Source organism: Capricornis sumatraensis, chromosome 1, assembly GCF_032405125.1.
Source record: "Capricornis sumatraensis isolate serow.1 chromosome 1, serow.2, whole genome shotgun sequence".
Classification (NCBI taxonomy): Eukaryota; Metazoa; Chordata; class Mammalia; order Artiodactyla; family Bovidae; genus Capricornis; species Capricornis sumatraensis.
In genome coordinates, this window is record NC_091069.1 from 177,331,736 (window position 1) to 177,348,020 (window position 16,285).

Sequence of the window (16,285 nt, forward strand, 5' to 3'; positions counted from 1 at the left end):
TTTTTTTTTTTAATTTAAATTTATTTTAACTGGAGGCTAATTACTTTACAATATTGTATTGGTTTTGCCATACATCAACATGAATCCACCACGGGTGTACATGTGTTCCCCATCCTGAACCCCCCTCCCTCCTCCCTCCCCATACCATCCCTCTGGGTCATCCCAGTGCACCAGCCCCAAGCATCCTGTATCCTGCATCAAACCTGCACTGGTGATTCGTTTCATATATGATATTATATGTTTCAATGCCATTCTCCCAAATCATCCCACCCTCTCCCTCTCCCACAAGGCCCAAAAGACTGTTCTATATATCTGTGTCTCTTTTGCTGTCTCGCATACAGGGTTACCATTACCATCTTTCTAAATTCCATATATATGTGTTAGTATACTGTATTGGTGTTTTTCTTTCTGGATTACTTCACTCTGTATAATCGGCTCCATTTTCATCCACCTCATTAGAACTGATTCAAATGTATTCTTTTTAATGGCTGAGTAATACTCCATTGTGTATATGTACCACAGCTTTCTTATCCATTCATCTGCCGATGGACATCTAGGCTGCTTCCATGTCCTGGCTATTATAAACAGTGCTGCGATGAACATTGGGGTACACGTGTTTCTTTTAATTCTGGTTTCCTCGGTGTGTATGTCCAGGAGTGGGATTGCTGGGTCATATGGCAGTTCTATTCCCAGATTTTTAAGGAATCTCCACACTGTTCTCTATAGTGGCTATACTAGTCTGCATTCCCACCAACAGTGTAGGAGGGTTCCCTTTTTCTCCACACCTTCTTGTAGACTTTTGGACTGCAGCCATTCTGACTGGTGTGAAATGGTACCTCATTGTGGTTTTGATTTGCATTTCTCTGATAATAAGTGATGTTGAGCATCTTTTCATGTGTTTGTTAGCCATCTGTATGTCTTCTATGGAGAAATGTCTATTTAGTTCTTTGGCCCATTTTTTGATTGGGTCATTTATTTTTCTGGAATTGAGCTGCATAAGTTGCTTATATATTTTTGAGATTAGTTGTTTGTCAGTTGCTTCATTTGCTATTATTTTCTCCTATTCCGAAGGCTGTCTTTTCACCTTGCTTATAGTTTCCTTTGTTGTGCAGAAGCTTTTTAATTTTAATTAGGTCCCATTTGTTTATTTTTGCTTTTATTTCCAATATTCTGGGAGGTGGGTCATAGAAGATCCTGCTGTGATTTATGTTGGAGAGTGTTCTGCCTATGTTCTCCTCTAACAGTTTTATAGTTTCTGGTCTTTCGTTTAGATCTTTAATCCATTTTGCCACTCTAGTATTCTTACCTGGAGAATCCCATGGACAGAGGAGCCTGGTGGGCTACAGTCCTTGGGGTCCCAAAGAGTAGGACACAACTGAAGTGATTTAGCACATATCATTTATGCACATATGCATATCAGTATTTACACTAAAGAATCACAATATTATCTCTAGGAAAAGGAATTTGGTAAAAATGAGAGGCTACTATATTTTAACTTTGCTTTGAATTTCAAATTTAACCTGAATTTTACATATAAATTGTTTTATTTTATTGAATAAATTATACAAATTTATTTTAAATTTTATTAAACTTATAAAATTTAAATATTGCATTATTTCTCTCTCCCTCCCTTTATATAGAAGAAGCAAGAAATATTATTTTCAATCTTGGAACTATTTTTATTTGAGAGTTCCTATCTTAAATATGTTTCTAGCAGTAATAATTTCTCAATGATTTCTTAAAACTCATTATCAAGTACTATTTACCCATAACAATTAAAGTTTTAACCAATTGTTAACCATAATAAGAATTATCTTCGGGTAAGACATAGAACAGCTGCTTAAGAAAGCATATTATTATTAGAGAGGTAGTACATAATATATAAAAGGTAGTTTTTTTCTATTTTTAAATTACCAATGGCAGGCCAATCAACATTCTACGTTCTTTACACATATACATATTCACTCCCCCAACCCTGCCTCCAATTTAGCCCTTCTCAATCTCCTAGAGATTCATCGTAGGTACTTACTGCTAGCTTTTCAACTACCCTCGTATTTCTTGGACTCATGACCTATTCCCATTTGTTTCCCCCTTATTTATCCTAAGTCTAAGCAAGAACCTCTCCTCAGGCCACTACACCTCTAGCTTCAGGACCATTATTACTCCTGCCTGCCTCTTCATACATGGTTTCCAGACTCTTCCAAACCATATGCTAAAAGTAAACATCAGTCCTCTTTGTTCTTACTCTACTACCCACAAAGTAAGAGTACTGGTCACTGAGGTCAAAGAAACTAAGCTGCAAAGAGCTAAAAGAGATTCATTTGGAGCTTCACAGTCAGAATAGGGGAGAAACAGAGAAAAAAAAAATTTATGAGAAGAGTAGCACTGTTGCACATTTTCACAAATCTCTCTTAATAACTGGTATGAGAAGACGCCTGAATTTTTAGATCTGCTTCTGCATTCAATCTGTTGCTACTCTTTTAATTCAAGTATATGAAGAAAAATATTTAACTTCACACAGGCATGTAAATTGTGAAAGAGAAGAGTATTTTAACAGTTTTAAGATAATTGTGAACATTTTCCTTGGCTCCTACACCAAACTCAATCAGAGGTAATTTCTTAAAGGTTGGTAAGTAAGTAAATAAGTAAGTAAAGTCACTCAGTCGTGTCCGACTCTTTGTGACCCTGTGGACTGCAGCCCACCAGGCTCCTCAGTCCATGGGATTTTCTAGGCAAGAATACTGGAGTGGGTTGCCATTTCCAAAGGTTGGTAGCAACATGGAATCTGAAATATTATCAATGAACTTTTCATACTCTGCTCCATTTAAATCTACTGGTCTATGTAGTAGGCAGGCTCTGTGACAGCACCTAATTATCCCTATCTCATGACCTGTGCGTGAACATCTTGAGCATGGGCAGGATCAAGCAGAATGAGGCAGAGGTGACAGGATGTCACTTCCAATAATTAGGTTACAAAAATGGTGGCTTCCATCCTGAGCTGTCCTCTCTGGCTCTCTCATTTGCTCTGTGGTAAGGAACTGATGATGTCTCCAGTCAACCATCAGCCACATAAGTGAATTTAGACTCTTCCTCTAGTCATGCTTTGGGATGCCTGTAGCCCTGCATGACACCTTGATTATATGCTTGAGAGACCATAAAAGAGGGACCCGACTAAGCCACACCTGGATTCCTAACACATAGAAATGGTGATATAACAAACGTTTGTTGTTTCAGGATGTTAAATTTTGAAACAATTTGTTAAACAGCAGCAGATATCTAATATATATTGCATATACAAATACATATTGATCAGAACAGGTATTTCACCCATGTACAATTTTGTAACAGTGTGCTTTGGTGCCTTGAAAATATTTGTTCACTGAGTTATGCAAAACATTCCAAATTTGACCTTTTCATCATAAAATATTAAAAAAAATAACTATCTGTTAATGTCACCACTAATTTCATCAGAAGATTATTATTAGATGTGAAAAGAAGGGAAGTGAAAAGCAAAGGAGAAAAGGAAAGATATACACATCTGAATGCAGAGTTCCAAAGAATAGCAAGGAGAGATAAGCCTTCCTCAATGATCAATGAAAAGAAACAGAGGAAAACAATAGAATAGGAAAAGACTAGAGATCTCTTCAAGAAAATTAGAGATGCCAAGGGAACATTTCATGCAAAGATGGGCTCAATAAAGGACAGAAATGGTATGGACCTAACAGAAGCAGAAGATATTAAGAAGAGGTGGCAAGAATACATGGAAGAACTGTACAAAAAAGATCTTCATGACCCAAATAATCACAATGGTGTGATCACTCATCTAGAGCCAGGCATTCTGGAATGTAAAGTCAAGTGGGCCTTAGGAAGCATCACTACAAACAAAGTTAGTGGAGGTGATGGAATTCCAGTTGAGCAGAAAGGCAATGCCAAAGAATGCTCAAACTACCACACAATTGCACTCATCTCACACTCTAGTAAAGTAATGCTCAAAATTATCCAAGCTAGGCTTCAGCAATATGTGAACCGTGAACTTCCAAATGTTCAAGCTGGTTTTAGAAAAGGCAGAGGAACCAGAGATCAAATTGCCAACATCTGCTGGATCATCGAAAAAGCAAGAGAGTTCCAGGAAAACATCTATTTCTGCTTTATTGACTATACCAAAGCCTTTGACTGTGTGGATCACAATAAACTGTGGAAAATTCTGAAAGAGATGGGAATACCAGACCACCTGACCTGCCTCTTGAGAAACCTGTATGCAGGTCAGGAAGCAACAGTTAGAACTGGACATGGAACAACAGACTGGTTCCAAATAAGAAAATGAGTACGTCAAGGCTGTATATCGTCACCCTACTTATTTAACTTATATGCAGAATACATCATGAGAAACGCTGGGCTGGAGGAAGCACAAGCTGGAATCAAGATTGCTGGGAGAAATATCAATAACCTCCGACATGTAGACGCCACCACCCTTATGGCAGAAAGTGAAGAACTAAAGAGCCTCTTGATGAAAGTGAAAGAGGAGAGTGAAAAAGTTGGCTTAAAGCTCAACATTCAGAAAACGAAGATCATGGCATCCGGTCCCATCACTTCATGGGAAATAGATGGGGAAACAGTGGCTGACTTTATTTTTGGGGGGCTCCAAAATCACTGCAGATGGTGACTGCAGCCATGAAATTAAAAGACGCTTACTCCTTGGAAGAAAAGTTATGACCAACCTAGACAGCATATTCAAAAGCAGAGACATTACTTTGCCGACTAAGGTCCATCTAGTCAAGGCTATGGTTTTTTCCAGCAGTCATGTATGGATGTGAGAGTTGGACTATAAAGAAAGCTGAGTGCTAAAGAATTGATGCTTTTGAACTGTGGTGTTGGAGAAGACTCTTCAGAGTCCCTTGGACTGCAAGCAGATCCAAGTAGTCCATTCTGAAGATCAGCCCTGGTGTTCTTTGGAAGGACTGATGCTAAAGCTAAAACTCCAGTACTTTGGCCATCTCATGCGGAGAGTTGACTCATTGGAAAAGACCCTGCTGCTGGTAAAGATTGAGGACAGGAGGAGAAGGGGACGACAAAGGAAAAGATGGTTGGACGGCCTCACCAACTCAATGGACATGGGTTTGGGTGGACTCCGGGAGTTGGTGATGGACAGGGAGACCTGGTGTGCTGCGGTTCATGGGGTCGCAAAGAGTCAGACACAACTGAGCCACTGAACTGAACTGAATCTCATTAGAAAGCCTTTAAATACTAGGAAGCTAACAAGATCACAATCATGGACATAAACTTTCTAAAATTCTAAGTTCTGCATGAAAGCTGTTTTTTCCTTAAATGACTGGCAACAATTAATGTCAGTTGTTTGCCTTGAAGCAGTTAACAGGCTTTGTTCACATTCAAGAAAATGTCTGCCAAATGCCTAACTCTAAATAACTACAGTTTGTCAGTAATCTTTCAAGAAAAATAGTGTTTCATAAAAAAAAGCAGCTAGTTTAGGTTTCAACTCAAACACAAGTACAAGTGTTTTTCCTTAAAGTAACCAGAGCACTTCAGTATATGAAGTGCTTTATGTACATATCCTATTTCATCAAAAAGAATAGTTTAAAAATGTGGGTCAAGATCAAATGAAATTAATTTTTATTGCTTTGCCAAGAACATTAATAAGTAAAATTGGCTTTTTTTAAAAACTGCAAGTGTGTATCAGTGAAGAACTCAACAAGTAGCAGCAGTTTGGTTCTACTGTCCTGATTTAATTAAGATGGCAGTAGTTTGACCAATCATTGCTTCTCATTTATCAGCCCAAATGTCAACACTGTGAAAAAGGCAAATAACCAGTTAGTATTATTATGAAAATGGTTCTGTTCTTACAGACCCAGTGAAAGGGTATCAGGGACTCTCAGACCACACTTTGAGAAACACACTTTAAATTGATACTACTCCTAGTAAGAAAACAGTTCTCCAAAAACCTTTTCAAAGTTATAAGAAGGTCTACTAATGAAAGTTAAGACTGACTTCCTAACTGTATAAAGTCATTCTTACGCCCCACTCTCATCAAACCAGAGGTAAAAGAAAGTGATGTTTCAAATAGAAACTCTTTTGCTTCAAACAGTAAAACAGCATAGAACCCATTTACTGTAGTCTTCCCCACCCAAAGATCCTGCCTTATTCCTTGCAATAAAGGAAAGAGAAAGCTTCCAAGGGCATTATTCCTGAGCTCCATTACATTTATATGTAAAAAAAAAAAAAGCAGAAAGCACATATTATTCTTCAATGCTGCTAAGTCACTTCAGTCGTGTCCGACCCTGTGCGACCCCATAGACGGCAGCCCACGCGGCTCTCCTGTCCCTGGGATTCTCCAGGCAAGAATAGTGGAGTGGGTTGCCATTTCCTTCTCCAATATGTGAAAGTGAAGTCGTGTCCAACTCCTAACGATCCCGTGGACTGCAGCCTACCAGGCTCCTCCATCCATGAGATTTTCCTGGCATTCAGACCTTATAGTGCTCTTTCTCCCATCTTTTATTTCTGAATCTTCCTCTCATCTTTATTTCTGATGCTGGAGAGTACATTCTTTATTTCTTTCTACAGTAAACTCCAAAGCTGCCAGGTTAAAGATCAATCTTAAAACTCTCAACTATCTGGATTTTTCAAATCAAAAGACATGGTTTATATAATTTTCTTCATCTTTTTCTTACAGCTTATTTCTTCTTTTAGCCTGCCTACCGACTTCTTATAGACCTATTTTTTGGCATCACTATTCTCAATATACACAATACAAATCATAACTTCTTCTTCTGGGTTTGGGTTTCTTTTTAAGTTTTTTTGGCCACACTACACGGCAGGCAAAATTTTAGTTTCTCAACCAGTGATGGTACCTTTGCCTCTAACAGTGGGAAGTGCAGAATCTTAACCACTAGACTGGCAGGGAAGTTCCTTATCTTCTGTAGTTTTAATATACCTCTTAATGCCTAAAATATCTGGCTCACAAAAGGTAAGTCTTGTTAAAATAAAATTATAGGCAACGCTGAGCATCTTTTCACGTGTTTGCTGGCCATCTGTATGTCTTCTTTGGAGAAATGTCTGTTTAGGTTTTTCGCCCATTTTTGATTGTTATTTGTTTTTCTGGTACTGAACTGCATGAGCTATAGTATATTTTGGAGAATAATACTTTGTCAGTTATCTTGTTTGCAATTATTTTCTCTCATTCTAAGGGTTGTCTTTTAATCTTGTTTGTTCCCTTCATTGTGCAAAAGCTTTTAAGTTTGATTAAATCCCATTTGTATATTTCCATTTTGCTTTTGTTTTTATTTCCATTACCCCAGGAGGTGGCTCAAAGAGGATCTTGCTATGATGTATGTCAAAGACTGTACTGCTGGTGTTTTCCTTTAAGAGCTTTATAGTAATGCAAGTCAAAACTATAATGAGGTATCACCTCACACTGGTCAGAATGGTCATCATTAAAAAAATCTACAAACAATAAATGCTAGAGAAGATGTGAAGAAAAGGGCACCCTCATGCACTACTGGCGGGAATGTAGATTGATACAGCCACTATGGAGAACAGTAGATTCCTTAAAAAAACTAGGAATAGAACTACCATGTGACCCAGCAATCCTATTACTGAATATACACCCTGAGAAAACCATAACTGAAAGAAACACATGTACCCCAATATTCAGAGTGAAGTAAGTCAGAAAGAGAAAGACAGATATTGTATATTAACGCATGCATATGGAATCTAGATGTTACTGATGAACCTATTTGCAGGGCAGCAATGGAGACACAGACATACAGAACAGACTTGTAGGCACAGTAGAAGAGGGCAGGACGAATTGAGAGTAGCATGGAAACGTACACACCACCATTCGTAAAACAGACAGCCAGTGGGAATTTGCTATGTGACACAGGGAGCTCAACCCAGTGCTCTGTAACTACATAGAAGGATGGGATGGGATGGGAGATAGAGAGGTTCAAGAGAAAGGAGACATATGTATACCTGTAGCTGATTCATGATGTATGGCAGAAACCAGTACAATATTGTAAAGCAATTATCGCCCCCACCCAAATTTTTAAAGAATAACAAAATCTGCCTTCCAATGCAGGGGACAAAGGTTCTGTCCTTAGTCGGGGAACTAAGATCCCACATGCCTCGCGGCAACTAAGACCTGATGCAGCCAAATAAATAAATATTTTTAATAAAATACAATAATAATTTTTGTATTATAAAAAAAACTATAATTTTTCTTTAATCAATGTTCTATTTCCTACCATCTTCTCTATGCACCCCAGACTGATACCATAATTTTTTGCATGGATTAGAGATTATTTTCTCCTTTTTTCAATACAGGAATAGCACTTCTAGAAATTAAATAAGAGTTCCCTGGTGGTTCAGTGGCTAAGACTTTCTGCTCCCAATGCAAGGGACCTGGGTTCAATCCCTGGTCAGGGAACTAGATTCCACATGCGTCAACTAAGAGCTGGTATAGCCAAATAAATAAATACATTAAAATAAAAATGAGTGAAGATATAGTGTATCAAGACAATAAGGACATGGCAGTCAAATGGGTATTCAAAAAAAAACCAATCAGAGTCTTTTATCTAATGATAGATTTGTTTCCATTATAAGGCAGCAATTCCTTTTGCTTATTTTCCTCCTTTTGGCCTTCTGAAAAAGCTATCAACTTTTTAATCTGATTCACTCCTCAGAAAGAACCAACTGTGCAACTTGCCTCAGTGGAGTACGGAATTACAAGGTAAGAACTGATTGTACTTGAAATAATAATTTCTGAGCAAGCCTTCACATCTTTTGATAGCTTCATTAAAATCCTGAAGACAACAATAAAGGCAAATAAAGCTAGGAAAAAAAGGTAAACTTACCACCAAACAAAGGTTCTGGTTCCACCAGTATTTCTTGCTTTTGAGGAATTGGGGCACGAACTTCCTCTCTATTAAGAAAAAAGAAATAAGTGGGAAAATATCCAAATGAAAACTTTTCTGCTACCTATTCTCACTGTAATTATTATGAATACATTCAAATTAACAAGTAAAATGAACAACAGACTCAGTGACTTTAAGGAACCACATTAAATTATGACAAGTGCTTGTTGGGTGATTTCCAAATAGAGATCAACTGGGACAAGGTACCTGGCACAGACAGAGCAAACGGGCTTAAGAAAGAAAACAAACGTAAAAATAAAAAATACTGTGCCTTTCTTTTTTTTTTTCCTACCCTAAATTCTTAAGGAAAAAGAAGATAGGAAATTTATACACACACAAAAAAGGTTCAGGAATAAATTAATGGAAAAATATGAGCTTAATAAAAGCAATATTACGTCACTACTACATTAAATAGAGAATTAAAACACAGATATATTAATGTAAGTTTAAACAGGCAGTTACTTTTATGCTAGTTTTGACGAGAACTAAAGTAAGTAGTTGCTGTTTTGTTGTTTAGTCACTAAGTCATGTCCAACTCTTTTGTGACCCCAAGGACTGTAGCCTGTCAGGTTCCTCCATCCATGGGATTTCCTGGCAAGAATACTGGAGTGGGTTGTCACTTTCTTTTCCAGGGGATCTTCCTGACCCAGGGATCAAACTGCATGCCCTGCATTAGCAGGCGGTTCTTTACCACTGAATCACCAGGGAAGTCCAACCTAGGCAGCACTCTTGATTATTCATTAAAGAGACACTAATAACAGGAAAAAACACTCATCTTTAAAAGCCTATAAATTCTTCAGAGTTTACCTCCAGAGGGTTTACTAATAATCCATCTCTTCTAGTGAACAGTACTCATTTAGATATACTGTAAAAATGGTACATATCTCTTTTATATATCATTTGGTTATTTTAGCTTTAACTCAAATGCAAAACTCTGCTGATTAATGTTCATAGCATGTAGTAAGTTCCAAATTTAATATATTCCTCTTAAATGTTAATTTAACTTAGGCCAATGTTTTTCATTCAGGTGTTTCTGATAGTAATAACTGAGCTTAAGGCTCTGTTTTTGACACCTAAAAGTTGAAACATCAAAACATGCTTTATTTAATGAAGTATCAATACTCATTTGTCAACAAAAACTAACATACTGTAAATAAAGAAGAACTAGTCAGACCAAGAAATCTACAATAAGCCAAATGAGTGAAGCATAAATGATAATTCAGTATTACTTTAAAAACTCTTTCCTACTGGATTTCAGTCACTGCTCACAAACAGAACGGCAATACTCGGAAGAAACAGACGCTCTATTAAATCTCTTTCACCAAAGAACAGGCCATTATCTTAAGAAAAAGATATCTTAACAGACAACTTTTACCTGAATAGATCTCTCCATTATTGGTATACTTCATTTTACATTTTATGTGAATGTGTATGCATGTACAGAATTATCTCAATCTAAGGCTTCCTGGTAGCTCAGCTGGTAAAGAATCTGCCTGCAATGCAGGAGACCCCGGTTTGATTCCTGGGTTGGGAAGATCCCCTGGAGAAGGGATAGGCTACCCACTCCAGTACTCTTGGGTGTCCCTGGTGGCTAGGCTGGTAAAGAATCCGCTTGCAATGCAGGACACCTGGGTTTGATCCCTGGGTTGAAAGATACCTGGAGAAGGAAACGGCTACCCACTCCAGTATCCTGACCTGGGGAATTCCGTGGACTGCATACTCCATGGGGTCGCAAAGAGTTGGACACACGTGAGTGACTTTCACACAGAAGGCAATTTAATTACTCTAGAAACAAGTCTTAAATCTGATGAAATACATCAATTAGGGCCATGGCTTAATTAGCAGTCCTTATACAGAAAGACATTAACTAATGAAATGGAAGAATGGAACAGAAGGTGAACTGTATAGAAAGAAAACCTATTTACAAAGTAGGCTATGGTGTTACTCAGTTGTGCCCAACTCTTTGAGACCCCATGGACCACACCAGGCTCATCTGTTCAGGGGATTCTCCAGGCAAGAGTACTGGAGTGGACTGCTATTCCCTTCTCCAAGGGATCTTTCCCACCCAGGGATCAAACCTGGGTCTCCTGCACTGCAGGCAGATTCTTTACCATTTGAGCCACTGACACTTGCTTAGGAAGTAGGTGCCACTATCAAATGCTAATCAATTAGTAATACAAATAATCTAAGCCAAATTATAACGTAATTCAGGAGGAAAAGACATCCATTAATCAAAAGTATTTTTAAGTACAACTAAGAAAACATGTTTTAAACAGTGAAGACTGGTATGTCCCCCCAAGTCAGCTATGAATACCTGTTATAAACTAAATCATATTTTCATATTGATTTCCATTAAAGATTTGAGTTATGTTGGTGGAGACTGGATTACTGAACTTGAAATACAAAGCCAATACAGACAGGAAAAAACTTTATAAGATACAAATAAAAATCTTTAAAGTTCACACTTTGTGGGGAAACAGTATACTACTCTAGAATCTGGAACTAGATTAAAAAAAATAAGCAATCATGTCCTGGAATGTTTCTGTGGCTTACTTTCTGTTTCTAACTTAGTAAATATAAAATCTGCACCTTTGGCCTATTCTATCATTTGTAAACATTAAAGAGTTATAAAGGGCTATCTGTATTAAAATCTTATTTAAGTATCTTTGAAATTTTGATTCAAAAATCAATGTTTTTCATTTGAGGATCATTCACCTCTAATATTTTCCAAAGACTACTGGAATTTTGCCTAACAGATACTCATTTTAAACTCTCGTTGGTATCAAATGTAAAGGGTGGAAAACATCAATGTACTTATCATTTGATAAGTACATTACTATTCTCCATATATTACACTTCTATATGCTGAAGGTGCTTCTAAACATCAGATACCTATAGTTATTTAAAGTATAAAGGATTAGAATTTTTTTCAAAAAATTTTCATGACAATTCAAAACTTTCCTGGGACAATGTAGGAAAATCTAAAAATGGGAAATCTGACTTTTATTGGGCTCTACTTGCATATCTGCTACTTAACTGCTGCATAGCTTGGGGAAATGGCTACACTTCAGCTTCCTCTGTAAAACATGGATAATAATACCCACCTATAGGATTCTTCTGAGGATTAAATAATAGACTTGACAGTGCTCTAGAGAATTTAAAGCACGTAAGTATAAAAATTGTCACCTGATATGTTCAGATGCTTTCAACTTTTTATTTGTTCAAAATAGAGAATTAACCTAACTGACAAAAACGTAACTGCTCAATGTTGGCAGCAGGTAGCTCCTAATAATAAATATTAAATTCATACTCTGTGTGTGGTCTGACAGTGGAGACACTTGCTGAACTGGTACTGGGCTCTTCAGCGATTCCTCCACCATCCAAAAACATAGTGACTGCCATCTCCAGATTGTTGTTGCAGGCTTCAAGCATATGTTTCCCTACACTTTCACTTGCACCTGAAATAGTATAAAAACAAGAAAAAAGTTAAACAAAGACATTTTCTTACATTCAGTTCACATTAGAAGACAGAATGCCCAAGGAAATTAATAGTACTTTTCCCTCTTTAGAATTTTTAATTAATTTATTTTTAAATTGAAGGATAATTGCTTTACAGAATTTTGTTTTCTGTCAAACCTCAACATGAATCAGCCATAGGTATATCTATGTCCCCGCCCTCTTGAACTTCCCTCCCATCTCCCTTCCCATCCCACCCCTCTAAGTTGACACAGAGCCCCTGTTTGAGTTCCCTGAGACATACAGCAAATTCTTATTGGCTACCTATTTTACACGTGGTAATGTAAGTTTCCATGTTACTCTCCCCATAAATCTCACCCTCCCCTCCCCTTTCCCATGTCCTTAAGTCTACTCTCTGTTTCTCCACTGCTGTCCTGCAAATAAATTCTTTGGTACCATCTTTCTAGATTTCATATACATGCATTAGTATATGATATTCATCTTTCTCTTTTTGACTTACTTCACTCTGTATAACAGGCTCTAGGTTCATCTACCCCATTAGAACTAACTCAAGTTCCTTTTTATGGCTGAGTAATATTCCATTGTGTGTATGTACCACAACTTCTGTATCCATTTATCTGTCAATGGACATCTAGGCTGCTCCCATGTTCTAGCTACTATAAACTGTGCTGCAATGAACACTGATGTGTCTTTTTCAATTTTGGTTTCCTCAGGATATATGCCTAGGAGTGGGATTGCTGGGTCATATGGTGGTTCTGTTCCTAGTTTTTTAAAGGAATCTCCATACCATCTTCCATAGTGGCTGTATCAATTTACATTCCCACCAACAGTGCCAGAGGGTTTCCAGCATGTACTGTTTGTAGACCTTTTGATGATGGCCATTCTGACTGGAAGAATGACTATTATGGCAGAAAGCGAAGAAGAACTAAAGAGCCTCTTGATGAAAGTGAAAGAGGAGAGTGAAAAAGTTGGCTTAAACTCAACATTCAGAAAACGAAGATCATGGCATCCTGTCCGATCACTTCATGGCAAATAGATGGCAAATGGAAACAGTGAGAGACTGTTTATTTTCTTGGGCTCCAAAATCACTGCAGACGGTGACTGCAGCCATGAAATTAAGATGCTTGCTCCTTGGAAGAAAAGCTATGACCAACCTAGACAGCATAATAAAAAGCAGAGACATTACTTTGCCAACAAAGGGCCGTCTAGACAAAGCTATGGTTTTTCCAGTAGTCATGTATAGATATGAGTTGAACCATAAAGAAAGCTGAGTGCCAAAGAATTGATGCTTTTGACCTGTGGTGTTGGAGAAGACTCTCAAGAGTCCCTTGGACTGCAAGGAGATCCAACCAGTTCTTCCTAAAGGAAATCAGTCCTGAAATACTCATTGGAAGGACTGATGCTGAAGCTGAAACTCCAATATTTTGGCCCCTTGATGCAAAAAACTGACTCATTTGAAAAGACTCTGATGCTGAGAAAGACTGAAGGCAGGAGGAGAAGGGGACAACAGATGATGAGATGGTAGGATGGCATCACCGACTCAATGGACATTGAGTTTGAGCAAGCTCTAGGAGTTGGTGATGGACAGGGAAGCCTGGCATGCTGCAGTCCATGGGGTCGCAAAGAACTGGACACAACTAAGTGACTAATTCTGACTGGTGTGAGGTGATATCTCATTGTAGTTTTGATTTGCACTTTTCTAATAATGAGTGATATTGAGCATCTTTTCGTGTGTTTGTTATTCTGAGAGTTGTCTTTTCATCTTGCCTATAGTTTCCTTTGTTGTGCAAAAGCTTTTAAGTTTAATCAGGTTCCACTTGTTTACTTTTGTTTTTATTTCCATTATTCTAGGAGATGGGTCATAGAGGATCTTGCTTTCTTTTTTTAAAAATAATTATTTAATTCTACACTGTTGCCTGATTAGTGTGAAATTTCATAATAAAACAAAAACTAAATAAAGCATTTATTTGCTATTTCTTTAAATAAACCAACTACATATTCAATATTTGTAATAAACTGAAAAATAAAGTGAAACATTATATCCTAGAAAGTCAGAACTACTTCATTAGAAAGAATGCAGTTCAGTTAGCAATTTCTATTTCTATCAGAAAGGAAGCATTTTTGTAATAATGGGAGAGAAGCTACATTTTTTGTCAAACATATAATTAAATCAAAATCTGCTACAAAATGTCAATCTTCATCATTTAAAGCTGGTCCTATTACATAGTTACTCATTTATTTGTACAGTAAAGCAAACATAATCTGTTTGACACAATGTAAACTGGTAAAACCCTTTAAGAAATCAATTTTTAAAAAATATTTATTTATTTGGCTGCACTGGGTCTTAGTTGTGTGACATGAGATCTTCGATCTTTGTTGTGGCATGCAGAATCTTTAGTTGAAGTATATGAACTCTTAGTTGCAGCATTTGGGATCTAGTTCCCTGACCAGGAATTGAACCTGGGCCCCCTACATTGGGAGCGCAGAGTCTTAGCCAGTGGGTCACCAGGGAAGTCCTAAGAAATCAATTTTATAAAATGTTATCAGGAAACATAAAAAGACCCTTTACAATTTTTGACCCAGTAATTTGGACTTGTAGTCTAGATAAACCTACATAAATCTATACAAATCTAAATAATCTATATAAATCTAGTCTAAATAAATCTATATAAAATACATGCATAATCATGTCTATATACATGTCCAATATAACTTCAATTAATACAGAAAAACTGGACAACATAAATGGCTAACAGTAGTAGAATCTAAATTGTAAATCTATTTGGTGGGACATTCTGTGAGCATTAAAAAGTATCTCAGGTCACAAGGAACTATATTCAATATCTTATAATAAACCACAATGGAAAAGAAAAAAAAAAAGCATCTCAGACTTTCCATTTGAGATGATATTCTTTCTACCTGAATTTTGTCCCTTAGAGTCTCCTCCAGCCAAGACTGATGGTGTGTTGGTTTTTTGTTTTTGATCTGATAACGCCTTTTATTTTGCCATTGTTCCTGAAAGACAATTTCAGTGGATATTCTATTTTAAGGCTGACAGTTATTTTCTCCCAGTACACTGAAGATAGCATTCCGGTGTCTTCTGGCTTCTGCTACTGCTTGTGGGAAGTAAGCTGCCAGACTAAAGAAAAACATTTTTATAGCGATCTGTTGTTTCTCTCTAGTTGCTTTTAAGATCTTCTCTGTCTTTGGTCTTCAGCAGTTTCACTCTGATTTGCTGGGGCTGACTTTATTTATCCTTCTTAGGATTCACTGGACTTCAACCATAAAGACTTATCTTTTACCAATTCTGAAAAATTCTCAGACATTTTCTTTTAAGGGTCTTAGTGAGGGATGCATCGACCTTCTGTTGCAGTGTCCCCTGCACTGGAAGATGGATTTCTTAACCACTGGACCAGGGAAGTCCCTGCCAATTTGTCTTTTGCCTGTTCACGAGCTTTTGTGTTGTGCTATGACCAGCTGCATCTGACTCTTCGCAACCCCATGGACTATAGCCCGCCAGGCCCTGCTGTCCATGGGATTTTTCAGGCAAGAATATTGGAGTGGGTTGCAATTTCCTTCTCCAGGGGGATCTTCCTGACCCAGGGATCAAACCTGCATCTCCTGCATTGCAGGCAGATTCTTTACCATAGTGCCACTGGGGAAGCCCTCACGAACTTTTAGTTTTAATTTTTTATAACTAGAAGTTCTGGGTTTTTTTCTCATCTGATTGGTCATGTTTCAGAGACCCTTACTTCATACTCTTACTTTGATCTTTTTCATTTATTCTAATATATGAATCAAACTTACAGGAATTACAGAGAAAAAAGATAAACTACCTGCAGTTTCTAGTGCTCACTGTCTCTTGCCCACTGTGCCATGGTTTC

At 37.4% G+C, this 16,285-nt stretch overlaps 1 protein-coding gene across 1 annotated transcript in view; it reads right to left on the bottom strand.

Annotated features, from left to right (window-relative positions):
• Positions 1-16,285, bottom strand: part of UBXN7 (UBX domain protein 7) — a 48,617-nt gene that overhangs the window by 16,887 nt on the left and 15,445 nt on the right. The window contains exons 2-3 of the mRNA XM_068980440.1: positions 12,235-12,382; positions 8,865-8,932 (exon numbers count right to left, since the gene is read on the bottom strand). Coding sequence (XP_068836541.1) covers positions 8,865-8,932; positions 12,235-12,382 — 216 coding nt within the window. The remainder of the gene's footprint in view (positions 1-8,864; positions 8,933-12,234; positions 12,383-16,285) is intronic.